Below are 16,930 nucleotides of genomic sequence, written 5' to 3'. Positions count from 1 at the left end.
AATTCTGATCATTCCGAAATCAATTTGATTGTGACGTTGGTGATTTTTTTTTCTGTTTTTTTTGTTTCGTTCATTTTTCTTTGACAATTAATTTCATCATCTAATCATCTTAATTGTCATCATCATCATCATCATCATCATGAAATTATCTTCTATTTTGAATTGATTCAGAGACTCATGTGTATATATAAATATTATTTTATTCACCATTCAATTGCTTGGATCTAAATGAATGTCAAGGATTAGATTCAACTGTAAATTGTTGTGTAATTATCTTGATGATTTAAAGTTGATTGAGGATTGTGAATGAGATTTTCTGGTTAATCTTGATTGCAACAATTAAGTGAAGAGAAAAATGTTTTTCTTTGATACCAAAATTAAAGAAACAATTATTTTAATTGTCAACTTAAGTGAGTGGTAATTATGAATTAATGTAAATCAATCAATTTTTCTTGTTGATTCTTTCTAATTGTTGTGATCAATGGTGATTAAAATTGATTATCAGCTTAATCAGGGAGAAAGAAACTTGTTTAAAATTGATTATGATGAGAAATTAATTGCTAATCGATTGGTAAATCTAAATTGTGATCATCTCAAGGATTGATTATCAATTGATTTCTGGATTAATCAGACTGATCTCCATTTAAATTATTGATCTAATTTGGTGAATACAAGCTCTCTCTCTCTCTCCCTAAATTGTTACAATTTAAATCAAATTGTGAACAAACTCCAACTAACATCAATGGACAAAATTTAACTACAGAATCTAAATTGGTAACAATTAAAAACTCTGTAAATTGAAAACAACAAAAAGTGATTATAATTATAAAGAGAAAACAAAAATTAAATATTTAATTCCTGTGACAATGTAATTATTAATATAATGATGATCATCAACAATTAACAATCCAAATTATGAGAAAAACTTATTGTCAAGTTTAATTAACTCTCAAGTTAATTAACAGTATTAATCAAATACAAAATGAAAATCTAATATATTTATTAATATATAAGAGCACAAACAATTAAGAAAAATAAAACATGTTTAAAGAAAATGATTAACAATTAACGAGATGGTTAATTGTTGGAAATTTACTATTATATAGTATATAAATTGTCTGATTAATTGGTTAATCATGATGAAACTTTTTCTTGGTTAACAATTTCAATGATAATAGTTTGAAAGTTAACCAATTAATCAATCAATTGTTAAGAGTTGAGGATTTGGATACAATTAAATGAAATGTCAACATAATATCACAGATAAATATACAAGTAGTAGTATTACAATTGTAATTAGATTATATTTTATAAGTTGATTTACTTGGGTAACAATTAAAGTGATTAGAAATATGATTGTATCAATATTTTCCGATGGGTTGATTACAATTGTAAATTAAGGTGATGAAGTTGATTGAAATGGTAACTGTGATTATCTGCTTCAAAAGATTAGGCAGTTTTCTTGTCACTTGAGGTTTTGGGTTTAATTGCTTGGATTAACCGGCTAACAGATTTACTTGGTGATGGTAAAATTGATGATGAAGATGATAATAGTGATGATGATGATGATGATCGTAGTGAGAGTTGTTCACGACCGAGGAAATGTTGAGCTGTATTGCTGACCATTAGTCGAGCAAGTTCACCGGCAATTTCACCAACTTTTCGGAAAATTTCTGTAATGACAACACCTACACAATCGGCGACGAAATTGGACATTATTCGATTGACAACTTTTCCCACCTTCCTTTCGGAGGCATGCATTCTGTTGGTTGGATGACCGGGAGGATAAGGATGATGAAGAGAGGGATCATTTAACATCCACCGGCGTTCATGAGATTCAAGGAGAAGAGCATTGTAAAGAGCCATTGCATTGGGAAGGCCACGATGATATTGCTCCTTAAAACGAACCAAATTTAAGGCTCTTTTTTCAGCTTTAGGTGAACTATTTCTGGACCAAAAAGGTAACATAGATGACAGTTTAGCCCTTAATCCAGAGGCTAATCCGGAATTAAAGCCAGAAGATAGATGGGGTTGATTAGGTGAGATTAACGGTGTTAATGGTATTTGATGATGACTTGGAAGATGGTGAAGAGTTGGATTTGATGATCGATATGATGAAGATGGTAAAGGTAAAGATGATGATGATGATGATGATGATGATTGTGGTAAATATGAAGATAAAGATCGAGGATTAATCACTTTACTGTCCAATGTTTTCGAAGGTGATGATTTAGTCGAAGACACTAATCCATTAGATGGTAACAAAACTGAGCACAAAATGATTCCAGTGAGATGGTTAAGAGTTAATAGTCCAATTAAAATTTCTATTTCAAGGAACAGAGAGAAAATAATTAAGTTAATTAACAGAGAAAAATTTAATCTCTAATCAGCTGATTCACTTTTCCATCTTCGATTGATTGATTAACTTACCATTCGGATACATTTTCATTTTCGTTTGTATTATTTTTCCACAATTTTAAAAATAGAAATTGAATTGAAAGAAAACAAATTTAATTTCTCAAGTTAATTGTCAACTAATTGTTCCAATAAGATAATAACCAGATAAAAGTTGATTCGGTTGAAACATTTAAACAGTAAAAAAAGTTAATTCGTTACTAAGTGAACACAAACAATTCCCTATCTGTTTAGACTGACCAATTCAATCAACTGGCAACTATTAACTAAATTGTGATGATGATACAACAATTTAGTTAATTATAGTAGTAGTTGTACAACTTTCACTAACCTTTTACCTGAAACCTGTTGAATTATCAAAACAACAACATATAAAATTCATTTACTCGCTTTTCTTATTATCTCTCTCGATCTTTTTTTTCAATTTCAGATTCATTTCATTTCCAGTTTGTTTTCATGATACTTTTAATGATGAAAACCTTTGGGTCCACCTTAAAGAAATGGACTGGGCAGTTGAGAGAGAGAGAGAGAGAGAGAGGAGGAGGAGGTTAAAGGATGGGACTAGGTCAGTTGTTTATGTTACTCATCAAATGGATGTTGATACCTGATGCTATTGAGAGGGTTTGATGAACTTGGCTTTTCATTTTCTTCAGCATCTTTATCATCATCATCATCTTTTAAACAACATGATGATACTGATAATAAAAATGATCACCGGAATATTAGTTGGAAAAAGTGGCCTGAAACAAGGTCGACGTGCGAACGTGAAAATTAATAACATAACCTGCTAGAAGGTATCAACTAAAATTGGAGCTTAAGATTGATAATCAACAATCAACTATTAAAACAACAATTAAATGAGATGCTGATGAGAAGCAGATTACAAGAGGATGAAGATGAAACCTGCAAATATGACATTAAAATGGATAATGATGATGATGATGATTCCAAATGAAGATTCAAGATTGTTCATCAAAAAATAGAGATTTTAATGTTTCTCATCTTCCTTTATCCTCATCATCATCATCTCTCTCATTAACCCCCTGCTCTTGAATAAATGAATATTGTGTAATCCTAAATTGTTACTTAATTTAAAATGATTACTGAAGTTTCACCGACACAATCAACGGTCACTCTCATTTAATAACATTGTCTTTTGATTAACTGACGTGAGGCCATTGGCCTCAACACTTCATTGACAATTAAACACAATTAACCCTCGACAATTAATCAATCAACACGGGAAATGAAAAAACTGCCATGTTCACAATCAATTAATCAACATAAAGACAACCTGTGATAACTTAATTGTAATTAGAGGTTCACATAGTCAAACTTGTGATAATTTAATTATTGCATTAACGGTAAATTGTGATAATCTTTTCAAAATGTTAACTTTTGATTGAAAATGAATTTCAATTAACAACAATCAACTAATTTTCCCTTTCCTTTGATTATCAAGATTCAATTATTGTGAACAAAAAAAAAATCTTATTAACAATTGTAATTGTTTCTTGTTATAATTAAATCTCACAGTGAAAAACAATTGTAATTCAATTAACTTTCAACTGGAAACAATTGATTTACAATTTTGAAACAAAATGTTATCAACTAAATTAACTTAATTGTTTTCATCCTATTCAATTGTAAACAGTTAATATTACCAATACATGAGCGATTGTTATTATTATCAGTTGATTGTTGATAACTAAATGTTTAATTTATTTATTATTAGTCTTGAAATTTAAATTGCCTCCGGCGGGTAAACATGTTACTTGATTAAAGTTCAATTTAATCATCTTCATCAACAGTTACTTTAAATAGAAAGGTTTAAATTACTGTTTAATTTTTTTTTCTTATTTGATCAATTGAATTTCAAATGTTGATCACAATTTAACTTTTACCATCGTTGTTAATGATCAGTTTGATTACGATGATGATTTAGTAGTTTCCATTTTTGTATCGATAATCATATTGATGTACAATTAGTGGAATAATTTTCCAATTTCAATTAATTGTTGTAATTACTAAATTGTCTCTTAATTCAGCAAAACTTTATTATTGGATGGAAATTATTTTAATGATCAACAATCTTTATCGTCTTGGTAAACTTGGAATGATTTAATTCTTACTCTTAATTGTGTCAGTAAACTAAAAGTATATTGATTGAAATAGATTGACAATTGATCATCAAATATCTTCAAGTTATGGATTAGGGCAAAACTTGAGTTTCGAATTTAGTTTGAACATTTGAACATTTTCAACATTCGAAAACTTTTTTTCTCGAAAAGATTTGAGAAAATAAACTTTTCGATCTTCAAAAAGTTAATAAAATTGAACAGAAAACTTTAAATTACTTGGACTAATTTTAGATAATCAACAATTTCTCCTCGATGTTAATTTAGAATCAAAATTTAAAAGCAACAAACTTTTTGTCTTTTTTTGTTTAATTTAATTGTTCATAGAACGTGAGTAAACAATTATCATGATAATTGCTCATCTTTTGGTGATTTTAATCATCGCTCATCTAATCAACTCTAATCGTTATTTACTATTCATTAAGATTTTCTATTCTATTTCTATTTTCTAATTAAGTTTATTTTTTTCTGTAGGTCAATTTGTTAATGGAATTCTCGTTGCGAACAATTAAATTAATCTCTTAGAATAAGTTTAGATGGAATCATATAATTACCTTTTTCTTTTCCTGGTCAATAGATGGAAGCAGTTTCGATTTCCATTGGCGGGTTAATGTTTAGCTTTTTTTTTGTTTCTCTTTGTTATTGATTTGATTTGATTGTGTAATCTTGATTTAGTTAATTGATTCAATTTAATTGATTTAATTGTTGATATTCTTCTTCTTCTAATTTGTGATCATTTTTTGTCTTCCTTGGTCTTCTGCTTTCCATTGGATAGAAAATGCCCCAGCAAAATATTGTGATTCGTTGTTGTCAATGTGAAATTTTCCAAAGTCAATTGGTCAAGAAATCGGGTAAATTTACTTGTGTTGTTTGTAATCAGAAACAATCAATTCAGAAGATTTATTTCCATGGATCTGGTGCTGAGTGTCGAGCACATGTGATGCAGTTGAATATGATGGAAGCTGAAAAACAACCGATTCCAGATCATATCGATGATGATGATGACGAAGATGAGGAGGAAAACAATCAAGTATAATTGGCTATCAATTATACCTTTGGCATAATTTACAAGGATTATGTTAAGATTTTTTTTTTCTTATCCAAGTCTCGATGGCATTAAAAAAGTTAAACCTTTGATTGTATTTTTACATATTTTTGGTTGAATTGAAAGTTAAATAAACAAAATCCATTGCCAGAATTAAAATTAGTTAACTGTTGGCACAATCAACGGATTAATAAAGTGATTAATTAACTTGCTTGTATCAAAAAAGTTAATCTTGACATGTTGCTAGTGGTAATTAATTCAACAGGTAAACAAAACATAAACAAATAGGTGAAATTAAAAAACAAAATACAAATCAATTGTGTCTTTATGAGGTAAAATAGTGAAAGTTAATTGTTTTCGTGTTGATCGAAGAGTGAAAAAACCTCTAAGAACGGAACCAACGGTATCACCGATATCTTGATCTTCGCTCACTTCAACACATCGAATTGAAAATTGTGGCTTAAGATGAGTAAATCCAAGTAACGGAGGTTTCGAGCAACTGGTCACGAATCAATCGCTGCTCGTTCAGTTTAAGATCCATTCCGGACAAATGATACAAGAAACTTCAACCATCTTCAATTATTATACCGATAGCCTCTGAGAGGAAAAAATGAGAAGCAATTAGTAAATCAATTAATCTCACAAATCTCTCAATTCATTAACTTCACTTTTTTATACCAATTTGATGAGATTTAATCTTAACTAAAACTTAAAAATCTTCCAAATTTAATGTTACCATAACGATGGGTCATTTTGAGAGGCATTACTGTAATGATTAACCGAAATGAATTTAAATCAAATGAAAAGAAAAGAAAAGAAAATGAAAAATAAAAACAAAACAAAAAGAAAAGAAATTGAGAAAATCAAAATGGAGGAACAAAGAATAGAAAAGAATAGAAAAAAGAAACATTCGATTTAGAAGAAGAAGAGAAAATGTTAATTTCTACTTACAATTGATTTGTTTTGTCAGTTTTTCTTAATTGTTTGTTAACCAGAAGAGATTAAATTTTGAATCTAATTGTCGACAATTAAACTCTGGTGATGATTAAAATCAGTGGATTAAGATGATGAAGGATAACAACGTTTTCTGCCAAAAGATAACCCAACAGTTAGAAGTGGATAGAAGCCAATACATGGGCGAAGGGAAAGAAAACAACGTCATCGGTAAGAAGAAAATTTTTTTTCTTTTTAATGTTTGTATCCAATTTTTATTTTCGTTTGAGACCTTGCGTAAGCTGGATTTCCATTAGAATTTATTTTAATTATCTTTCTCTTAATTATTCAATTTCTTCTCTATCACTTGTATATATGTTATTCTTTTAATTTTACATAGACTTTGAGAGAGAAAGAGAAAGAGAGAGAGGGAGAGAGAGAAATACTCCCTTGTTCATCTACATTCTGTTCTCCTTGTTAATCGGATGTTCAGTTATCATTTTATTCGGTGTCTTTTCAGATTATCTTTTTCTCCAATCATGGTTATTATTTATCGTCAATTCTGATCATTTATTGTCTAATTTTGTTCCCTGTTTGTGTGTCACCTCGTTCTGCTTTGGTAAGGAGACTCTTGTTCGCTGGACAATATGAAGACTTTGTTCATTTATCTTTTCTTTCTCATTTTGGCTTCACTTATAAGATCAGGTAAGAATTTTTGTTCTATTCAAATTTAGATTATTATTTTTCTTTCTTTTGGTTTTATATTATTCTTTTTTTTAGGTGATTTTCATGGTTGCAGAATTATGGTTGACAATTGTGATGAAGATTGTCATGATATATGTAAGGATACCTGTTCCAAAAATTTTGGTGTTTGTGCGGAAGAGGAAAGGATAAGTTATTGTTATTGTTTTGAGACTAAACCGAAAGAAGAATGGATTGATGAATGGTCAGCATCATTCTCACCTTCATCTTCATCATCTTCATCATCTCCATCACCACCATCACATTCTCATTCATCCAGTGATAATCATCACTCATCTAATCATCATCATTCTCGTTCTGGAAAGAATGATTTATGACAATCAACGGATTAAATGTCATGAAGAGTTTATTAAAACTCTTTTTTCAACCATATTGTTGATAATTGTCTTAAAAGTTGATTGCTGGTTGGTAAATTGTTCAATTGCAAACAGAGTAATCATAAAATGCAACAACCATTTGTCAATCATATACAACAACAATTAAGTAAATATAATTTTAATTTTTTCTTTGTTTCTACTTTTTTTTTCTCGTTTTGATTGCATGTTAATGATTGTTGCATGTAATCAATTGTTATACTTGAAAACAAAAGTACAATTATAACTTGTAATTATAACTTGGCAAATGGAAGAAAAAATTTATCATCTATCTCATCAATATTGATCAATCAATCAATCATGAAAACTGTTTGAAAAATTCATCTAGTTGTTTAATCATCATCAATTGATTGCTGTTTTAATCCAATGAACCTGATTAAGTGATTTTACCAAAGGAAAACTGGAAGAAGAGCAGAATAAGATTGGAAAGCAAAAAATTTATTAAAAGCTTTTGCCCTTGGAACTTAAGATGAGATGAGGATTTCCCTCACCATGATCATCATGCTTAAAGTCACGCTGATTGTTAACTATTCTTGTGTTAATTTTGGTCTATTTCAAAATTCGAGAACGAAGAGGATAAGCAAAAATGAGAGAACAACAGAAATAATTGTCTTCATCTAACATTCTATTGAAATGGCTGCTCTATTTGTCGAAAAAGAGAGGAAAAAAATTCTACACTCAACCAGGATTCCTGAATTTCTGATTGAATTCTCTGTCTATTTTATCTGTCGTACGATTTATCTTCATCCTCATCTTTGAAAGATTCCCTATCAACTACACGATGTAAAACAAATAACGTTAATAGGAGGAGATTAATTTGCGCAAATAGTCAGCAGTTGATTACGAATTAACAATTAACAAACTAATCTCATTTCTTTACGCAAGGGAAAAAAATCTAACCCTTCTAACTTTACACCCTGTATGTATAAGCTTGTCAAGAGAAAATGTTAAACAAAATCTTTCACTTGTTACTGTTCTGGCAAATAACATCGCCATCTTTTTCGTTTGATTGTTAATCATAATCGTTGACATTGATAATTAGTTTGTTGTTAATTCGCCTCTCAAAAAGCACAGTTAACAATTAACTAAATTGCAATTGGAAACAAAACCTTCCCAGTTTTATGGTGTTTCCAATCCACTGGGATCAATGTTTTCATCTGCCTGTAAACAATTACGACTCTTTGGTTAACATTCAATTTGTCGGCATTTTGAAATTTTAATCGTTGTTATTAATCATCGTCTCAATCATGACAGATTTAAGCCTCTCATTGATCAAAATCCAATTGAGAAACAATCAAGATAATTCATCATATTATCAAGTCGTTCGCCATTTTTGATAATTATTCTGAGAGTTTAATCTGGTTCAATCCTTTTCTTTTCAAAATTGATTTAGTTAACTGTTTAAATCTATAATTATAATAATCTAATCCTATTAATAGATTTTTAAATTAGAAATGAAAAAATTTCATATCCAAAAATTTGCGAAAAAATTTTAATCTAGAAAATCCTTGGTAATTAAATATTAGATATCAAGTTTATCTTTGATTCTATCCAACAATCAACTAATTGAGTTAATTAATTAACTTGTATTAAGTGTTTTTTTTTGTTTTCTTATCCAAGTCTCTATGGTGTAAGAAAATTAAAAAATTAAACCTTTGATTGTGTTTTTTTACATATTTTTGGTTGAATTGAAAGTTAAATAAACAAAATCCATTGCCAGAATTAAAATTAGTTAACTGTTGGCACAATCAACGGATTAATAAAGTGATTAATTAACTTGCTTGTATCAAAAAAGTTAATCTTGACATGTTGCTAGTGGTAATTAATTCAACAGGTAAACAAAACAAAAACAAAGAGGTGAAATTAAAAAACAAAATACAAATCAATTGTGTCTTTATGAGGTAAAATAGTGAAAGTTAATTGTTTTCGTGTTGATTGCCAAAACCAATCAATTTCAATGGTGACAATTAAAAAGAGTGAAAAAAAAAGAAATGCAAAAATATGGCTTCAAATGATGATAATCATGTAATATGATTAATTATTTGATTCCAAGTCTTCCAACATGACTAGTTACTGAATTGGATTAATTTTTGGTCATAATTGGTTCATTTCGCTGGCGGTGATTAAGATAATTCAAATCCAGTGTTATTCGTGATTGCATAACGAAGTTTATCTCGTAGAACTGATTTCTTTTGATAATTTGGTAATTTAAGTAAATTGAAACATGTCGACGAAGAGGGTAATCGGTTAACTGGACCTTTACGACGAAGAGTGAAAAACCCTCTAAGAACGGAACCAACGGTATCACCGATATCTTGATCTTCGCTCACTTCAACACATCGAATTGAAAATTGTGGCTTAAGATGAGTAAATCCAAGTAACGGAGGTTTCGAGCAACTGGTCACGAATTTGAGTAATAATCGATGCTCATCCGGTTTAAAGTCTCTCTCTAAAATGTCCCAAAACCAGTTGATTACTTTGTGATTATTATGAAATCCACCATAGTATTTGGTGTTACGACGAAGGTCACCAAGGTCAATGGGTGAATTATCTCCTGAGATGAGTCGTTGAAACTCGGGGGTGGAAAACATTGTTAACCAATCAGGATTAACAATTGATCGAAATCCACGGATAAAAGCGGCTGTTTGCTCACGAATTTGCCGGTGAACTCGAAAATGGGCCATCAAGTGTATATAACTAATTCGATTCTCATTAGTGACTAAAGTTATTCTCCCTCCGGGCATAAGTTCATGAGAAACAATTTTACCCATACAATCTTCATCAACGGAAAAGGTTAAATCAAGTTCGGCAACGTCACCATCATAATGTTTCACGTAAGTTAAATTTTTATACAATTCGGGATCAAGTGAGGGTAATTCATCGATAGATGAGTAAAGGGCACTTTGTTGTTGGTGAAGAACTTGACCCAGGAAGAAGGAGGCGAAAGGAACATCGGCAACGATTCCTTCGTAAACGGCTTTGGCCAACATTTTACCGACAAACTCGAAAAGTGATAGATGATTTTCGTGAATGTAAGAAGTTGGTGAAGGATAAAGTCGCTGTTCAGAAGTTACTTTGAATAAATTGAGCGAAGGATCGAAAACTTTCTTAATTGTTTCCTCAAGAAATTCTTTGAAAACTCCATCCTGATCAATTCCAGCTTCATCTAGACCTTGTTCGTTGATAAATTTAACTCTTATAATTCCTTTCAAGGCTTGAGATGGGAGTAAAGCTAATTGTTGGTAACCATCTTCAACGATACGTGATCGATGAATTGTGATTAAAGTTGATTGCGGTGAGGAACAAGAGGTCTCAGTTAATTCTAGAACAGTTTTCTCAGTGTTTACTTGTTTACGGAACAGTACAACTCTCTCCTTATGGGGAATGATATGAGGAACTTTCATCATCAACAATTGACAAGATTTTTTTCCACTTTCTAAATCTTTCAGGAAATTAGCAACTTTGATATCCCTTGAGAGAAAAACAAAACAAAAACAATTAGTAAAACAATCAATTTCAATAAATTCCCTGATTAACTTACTTAATTAACCAATGATCAGGTGGTAAATAGCTTCGTCTTGAGTCTCTCTTGTAAAGAACCATTAAAAGTGAATGAGTTGAATTTAAAAGTTGACTTGATGAGATGTTTTTTAAATCTAATTGTAAACAAGAAAAGAAAACAATCAAATAACAAGTTAACCTTAAACAAACTTGAAATTTAAACAATTTACCTATTAAATTATTCGCGATAATCCGATAGACTAAATTGTTTAGAAAAGAGGAAATCGAATGTAATATCTCCAGAGAAAACGGTTTCTGCTCTTCATAAAATTCCTTCTCATCTAAAATACTAAAAGAAAATCGTTTGATTTAATATGTTTGGAATACAAATTAAAAACAAAAAGAGATGACAATTAAAACTTACGTAATCAGGTGAGTAGCACAATCACAGAATAGAATTAAAAGTTGAAATTCGAAAGCACAAGCTTTAGGACTAACGGAGAGAAGATCGAGGAAAGCGTTTAAACCGTCTTTAGGTCCAAAGGAGGAAATAAATTTCCAAAGATTTGGTAAAATAAGATCCTGATAACAAAGGCCGGTAAGAATGTCCATTTTGACCTGTGAAAGGGTTTCAAGGGCGATAACGTACATTGAACATATAAGTGAGATCACGGTTACTTCGGGTGAACCAAATTTCCGATTATCTTTTGCTGATGAATAGGAGCTTGATAAACGTGAATTTGTTGCCTTGTTTACTGCAATCGAAGCGATATCAATAACCCGTCGAAGAAAAGTTGCTCGATTAAGGAATGATGATGATGATGATGATGATGTGGAATAATCGGAGTCACAGTGATTAACTGTCGAAATTTCTTCATGATTAGTGTAACCACTTTCCGTTGAAATTAGACTTTGTTTACGAGATGAACTCGTTGAACTGGTGCGATGATTATTTTTGGTAATTTCAAATAGCGAATCAAACATAATGTTGATCATTTTAACACTCCACAAGAATTGAAGTTGCTTTTTCACATAGATCAATGATTCGTGAAGCCTTAAAAATTGATAGAATTTGTAAATTAATTATCAAAATTATCATCTAATCAAATGTAATCACTTACCCAGAATCAACATTTTGAGCAAAATAGCCCAAGATTGGATGCCAGTGGGTTAAACTTGATTGTTTACTAGTGACATACTTTTGACAGCCTTCTAGAAGTCGACCAACAATTATCTGTGTAAATTAAATTAAACAAATTAAACTCTCGATAATAATAATATCAGTAATTGGAATAAAATATAAACATACCACAAAGTCCATCAATGACTCTTTAAGTTGATCTTGATCAATGTAACTTAAGTTGATTAGATTAGCCAAGAGACAGAGGCCATAATTGGCTTCGAGAGATTCAAATAATTGACTGGAAGTGGCCTCATTACTGAGGAAATTAATACATTTGGTGAAAAGTTTTTGACTCTGAAAAGATTGCATGGTTTCTGGACATGTCGAGTTGAGGTGATAAATGAGTCCAGGAGTTGATAGAATATGAATTAGGAAATATTTGACAGAAATTTCATTGAATGAACAGTTAATCATGTGTCTCATGGAGAGAGTACAAACAGCGGTGAGTGAAGATTTATTCAGGGACGGATTACTTTTACAAAGGCCTTTGTGTAAGAGACTTTGAAGGTTCAGGTGAAATCCTTTGGTGACTAGGGTGTTAAGAACATTGGTACACAGCTGATTCATAACTGGACGTAAATTGGAATAATCTTTGGCATGAGTTGATTGTTGGGTTAAAATGGGCCATGAAGAGGGTGAGGTAAAGGTAACCATCATGTTAAGGAATAACATAATAGAGCGAAATTCATTTGCCTTTTCTGGCCTCAGGGTTGAAATTAATTTTGAACAATGGGAAAGTATAATTTTAATCTGGTGGATCCAGGGAACGGTGTAATTTGGTTCAAAGGCAACCACAACATAGGCCACTTTACTTTCAACGGTTAAATCGCAATTGAACATTGTTGCGATTATGTATCGGCACATTTTCTCAAACAATTGTAGATCTTGTTTCCTGTTGATTACCCAGAGTAATTTGTTAAAGGCTCGAAATGCTGTTAATGCTTCAATAAATTGGGGCTTCTCTTCATTGTCTTTCCAATCTTTAATGGAATCATTGAAATCGTTGATAAATTTTTGGGTTAATCGTCTACGAGATATAAAACCACGAAAAAATTTCTATAAAAGGACAAACAGAGATTAAAAATGGAACAGAAAATGAGACAGATGAAACATCACAATTACCTGGATGATTATTGCACTAAGATGAATTTTCTTTTCTTTTTCTCTGTTTAATCGGGCAGCTTTTGTTTGCTCAATGAATTCTTCCTTTAGATTAACCATGATGATGACACTTTGCTGATGTATTACAATGTGAATGTCTTAATGAGTCACATGAGTCAATCTGTCAGTCAGTAAATTTCAAAGGCCTAGAAAGAGAGAGAGAAAGAAAGAAAGACAAAGAAATCAAATAAAAAAGAATAGAACAAAGAAACAAAGATTCAAAGGTAAATAACATTAGAATATTGATGATATTGGTAGCAACTACTGATCATATTAAATGAGAATTTAGATTGAAAAGATAATCATGAAATTATTATTGAAAAATGATCGAAGAGATTATAAAAAACAAGCAGAAAATAAAGAATAAAATAGTAAGAACGATAATTAGGAGCATTAGTATGAAGAGGACAAGACATTTTCCTACTAATTGTTACTGTCAACATGATAAAATGAAATAAAAATGAAAGTAAAACAGTTAATTAAAGCAAATAATTACCAAAATGATTAACAAAGGATAATCTAAACCCAAAGATGTTACCAGAAACCAAGGTAGAGACAAAGTGATGAACATGAAAGTGTTTCATTAACAAAGAAAAAGATAATCAACCAAATTAAAATGTATCTCAATCACAGTTAAAAGAATGATATTAATCTAAATTAGTATCAATTAAAACTCTAATCAATCAATCTAATGAGATGAGATGAGATGATAATTAAAGAAACAAAAATAAAATCAATGAAAACTAAATTCAACAAGAATTGTTGGTTCAATGGAATGAGAGAGAAAAAGAGAAGCGCTTTTTTCAAACCTACGAAATTAAAGTTGAATTTTATTTTCTTCACTATTTTTAGAGTTTTCTCATCAATTACAACTTCAATCTATTGACATGTTGTTGTTGGTGGAAACGGAACCGACCCCTTGGGCTATATTGGTTTCAACGGAATCCATTCAATAAACTTGGAAGAAGAATCTATTTATCGAACTTTGAATGATTCCATCTCATCGAATGGTGTTATTACTGAAATTGTCATTGAATCTTCGGGTTGTTATGGACCTACAAGTCCATTGGGTGTCGATGATGGTGACAGTTATTCTGATTCTTGAGGTGATTGCAATTGTCGAGAAAATTATTCGTAGTTGTTGTAAATGTGAAGGTGAAAGGGAGTTTTTTGATTAAATGATTGTCGATTTGTTGATTGGTGATGAGAATTTACATTTGTAGATGTTGATCGAGATGATCAATCGCTTCGACTAAAGGAATCGGTTTGTTTTTCTTTGACTGATTAAATGCTTTAAGAATCTGTATGATAGTTGATGGATCTTCGCGCTTATGGTTATTTCTTTAGTTAAGTTCTAGCAATTAAGTTAATAATTCAATTCGAATCTAAATTCGAGATTGACTCAGCGACGAATCAACTTTGGGTCAACTTCTCAGGTCAATTTCTGAGCTATAATCAAGATATGGTACAAGATACATTGATCACTTAAACATGAATTTACCAATCATATGGTGAAAATTACTAAGGGTCGAGCTGATCAATAAGCTCAACTAAGATTTGTTTGTTACTATAGTAATTAACTAACCTTATATGGTTAAAAATTATCTTAACTATAATCACTTTTCAAGGTCATTTACAATCTTACAATCTAATCTCATGATTATCAGAAAGCTTTTCATTATAAAACTGTGTTTGTTCATAACAATTTGAAATCTGTTTGTCGTTAAAACAAATCATGTCAACTCAACAATATGATTCAACTAGAATGGCCTCAATTTACAATGAGGTGAGACCAATTCCAACTAAAGATTTGGTTAAATCGATCATCAATCAATTGGCTAAATCAGTTAATCCAAAGTCTAATGGCAAATGGTCAACAGCAATTGATGTTGGTTGTGGTTCTGGTCAAGCGACTTTCCTATTAGCTGATCATTTTGACCAAGTGATCGGCTATGATATCAGTGAACCTCAACTCGAAATCGCTAATCAGCTGAATCGATTCACCAACGTTTCATTCAAGGTAAATTTTCAATTCTTTTCATTTCTATTTAAATCACAAAATTAGATAATCAACCTTACTTGATATTCATCAATAAGTCAAGCTGAAAATGACTTAATTTTATTTTTCTCCGTTGTAATTGGAATATTTTAATATTCTGATTGTTATCATGTTTTTATCATGTATCAGGTCAGTTCTGGTGAAGATATTCCCCTGGACGATAATTCAGTTGATCTGATTACCGTTTGTGAGGCTCTTCATTTCTTTGACATTGAAAAGTTCAACAGAAAAGTTGATTCTCTGCTGGTTCCTGGTGGTTTATTCGTGGTAATTAGTTACTATCAAGTTCCAAGAATCCGATTAGCTGATGGTTCAAATTCATCATTTATCGATTCAGTTGTTGAAATCATTGAAAGAACACGAAAACTATGGCAAGACCATGGATTCCCTGTGAAAATATATGCCGATCAAATTCAGGCCAAATATCGTTGTATTGACCTTCCCTTTGAAAAGGTTTGTCATGAAGAATCGTTTGAGGTCACTCTCCGTCGACCAGCAAGTTACATAATTGATTTACTCAATTCTCATGGTGTAAGTGAAAAATTCATGGAAAAATATCCGGAAAAACATGAGGCTCACATGAAGGAAACAATCAACCAACTGAATCAAATCTTTGGAACCAAAGATTTATCGTCAATTCAAATTGATGTTGTTTTTGACTTTTTCATCATTTGCTTCAAAAAGTAAATAAAATCAATTCTAATTGTAACAATTAACCAAATTTCCAATCTATTAACAGCTATATTTTCAGCAATCAGTTAAATCTGATAAGTTAATTGTTATCGATTCAATTTCCACCCACACACAATTAAATCTCAAAATAACCTTGAGTCGATCAATAAAAAGTTAATCAACCAACTAAATGTAACTGTGATTACGATTAACTAATTGTGTGAATTGTCAACAAATTAAAAAGTTAATTAGCTAGAAAATTTTAATTATTATTATCAATAGATCGGCAATAATAGTTGATGATTAGTTTACAACTATTAGCTATTGGGATAATTAAATTATTTCCATTAAATTGAAATGTAAATAATGTGATTAAGTTGTGATTTGTTTTCGTTTAATTGTAATTACAATTTTATAATTCTTTGCGTTAGGATTGATTAGATTATTGGATATTAATTATAAAAGGAAAACAGAATCAAGACCAGAAATTAAGGATTAAATTAAAGAGAGAGAGAAACAGAGATCATCAAATTGATCAACACAAATTAAAGGGAAACTTATAAGGTAAACAAATTGAAGGAAAGTTAAAGTTAATTAAAGTTAACATTAAGTTAATTGTTATAGAGATTATAAGATGAATTTAAATTAAATTTGTTTCCCTACCAATCTTGTTGGTTGGAAATTAAA

The 16,930-nt window shown here is 30.5% G+C and overlaps 4 protein-coding genes and 1 long non-coding RNA gene across 5 annotated transcripts; 2 read left to right on the top strand and 3 right to left on the bottom strand.

Annotated features, from left to right (window-relative positions):
- Positions 1 to 879: 879 nt before the first annotated feature.
- LOC128398137 (uncharacterized) lies at positions 880 to 3,619 on the bottom strand. The gene is made up of 2 exons (XM_053358966.1): positions 2,431 to 3,619; positions 880 to 2,324 (listed from the first exon to the last, which is right to left on the bottom strand). Exons 1-2 carry the CDS (start codon positions 2,447 to 2,449, stop codon positions 1,450 to 1,452), a joined length of 894 nt encoding a protein of 297 aa, XP_053214941.1. The 5' UTR covers positions 2,450 to 3,619; the 3' UTR covers positions 880 to 1,449.
- Positions 3,620 to 5,592: 1,973 nt separating this feature from the next.
- On the bottom strand, positions 5,593 to 6,688 carry LOC128398145 (uncharacterized). Its single transcript, XR_008327062.1, has 3 exons — positions 6,550 to 6,688; positions 6,267 to 6,364; positions 5,593 to 6,195 (listed from the first exon to the last, which is right to left on the bottom strand). It is a non-coding gene; the product is annotated as an uncharacterized LOC128398145 (long non-coding RNA).
- On the top strand, positions 6,638 to 7,798 carry LOC128398140 (uncharacterized). Its single transcript, XM_053358969.1, has 3 exons — positions 6,638 to 6,762; positions 7,052 to 7,236; positions 7,312 to 7,798. The coding sequence occupies exons 2-3, from the start codon at positions 7,179 to 7,181 to the stop codon at positions 7,608 to 7,610; spliced, it is 357 nt and encodes a 118-aa protein (XP_053214944.1). The 5' UTR covers positions 6,638 to 6,762; positions 7,052 to 7,178; the 3' UTR covers positions 7,611 to 7,798.
- Positions 7,799 to 9,530: 1,732 nt separating this feature from the next.
- LOC128398130 (ubiquitin-protein ligase E3B-like) lies at positions 9,531 to 14,245 on the bottom strand. The gene is made up of 8 exons (XM_053358953.1): positions 14,009 to 14,245; positions 13,474 to 13,658; positions 12,478 to 13,407; positions 12,290 to 12,402; positions 11,593 to 12,222; positions 11,399 to 11,517; positions 11,209 to 11,323; positions 9,531 to 11,138 (listed from the first exon to the last, which is right to left on the bottom strand). Exons 2-8 carry the CDS (start codon positions 13,570 to 13,572, stop codon positions 9,791 to 9,793), a joined length of 3,354 nt encoding a protein of 1,117 aa, XP_053214928.1. The 5' UTR covers positions 13,573 to 13,658; positions 14,009 to 14,245; the 3' UTR covers positions 9,531 to 9,790.
- A 942-nt stretch (positions 14,246 to 15,187) lies between these two features.
- On the top strand, positions 15,188 to 16,434 carry LOC128398138 (putative methyltransferase DDB_G0268948). Its single transcript, XM_053358967.1, has 2 exons — positions 15,188 to 15,532; positions 15,701 to 16,434. Exons 1-2 carry the CDS (start codon positions 15,248 to 15,250, stop codon positions 16,256 to 16,258), a joined length of 843 nt encoding a protein of 280 aa, XP_053214942.1. The 5' UTR covers positions 15,188 to 15,247; the 3' UTR covers positions 16,259 to 16,434.
- The last annotated feature ends 496 nt before the right edge of the window (positions 16,435 to 16,930 follow it).

The sequence above is a fragment of the Panonychus citri genome, unplaced genomic scaffold, assembly GCF_014898815.1.
Source record: "Panonychus citri isolate SS breed McGregor unplaced genomic scaffold, ASM1489881v1 Contig00045, whole genome shotgun sequence".
Taxonomy (NCBI): domain Eukaryota; kingdom Metazoa; phylum Arthropoda; class Arachnida; order Trombidiformes; family Tetranychidae; genus Panonychus; species Panonychus citri.
Note: the sequence above shows the minus strand (reverse complement) of the source record. Positions and strands in the feature narration are given on the sequence as shown.

Bases quoted from the DNA above. Each gene is read 5' to 3' on its own strand.
- LOC128398130 (XM_053358953.1), bottom strand. From the start codon at position 13,572: ATGGTTAATCTAAAGGAAGAATTCATTGAGCAAACAAAAGCTGCCCGA. The intron at 13,408-13,473 runs GTAATTGTGATG...GTCCTTTTATAG, and splicing joins TTAGTGCAATAATCATCCAG to AAATTTTTTCGTGGTTTTAT. The intron at 11,324-11,398 runs GTAAATTGTTTA...GTTTACAATTAG, and splicing joins TATCGCGAATAATTTAATAG to ATTTAAAAAACATCTCATCA.
- LOC128398140 (XM_053358969.1), top strand. From the start codon at position 7,179: ATGAAGACTTTGTTCATTTATCTTTTCTTTCTCATTTTGGCTTCACTT. The intron at 7,237-7,311 runs GTAAGAATTTTT...TCTTTTTTTTAG, and splicing joins GGCTTCACTTATAAGATCAG to GTGATTTTCATGGTTGCAGA.
- LOC128398138 (XM_053358967.1), top strand. From the start codon at position 15,248: ATGTCAACTCAACAATATGATTCAACTAGAATGGCCTCAATTTACAAT. The intron at 15,533-15,700 runs GTAAATTTTCAA...ATCATGTATCAG, and splicing joins TCACCAACGTTTCATTCAAG to GTCAGTTCTGGTGAAGATAT.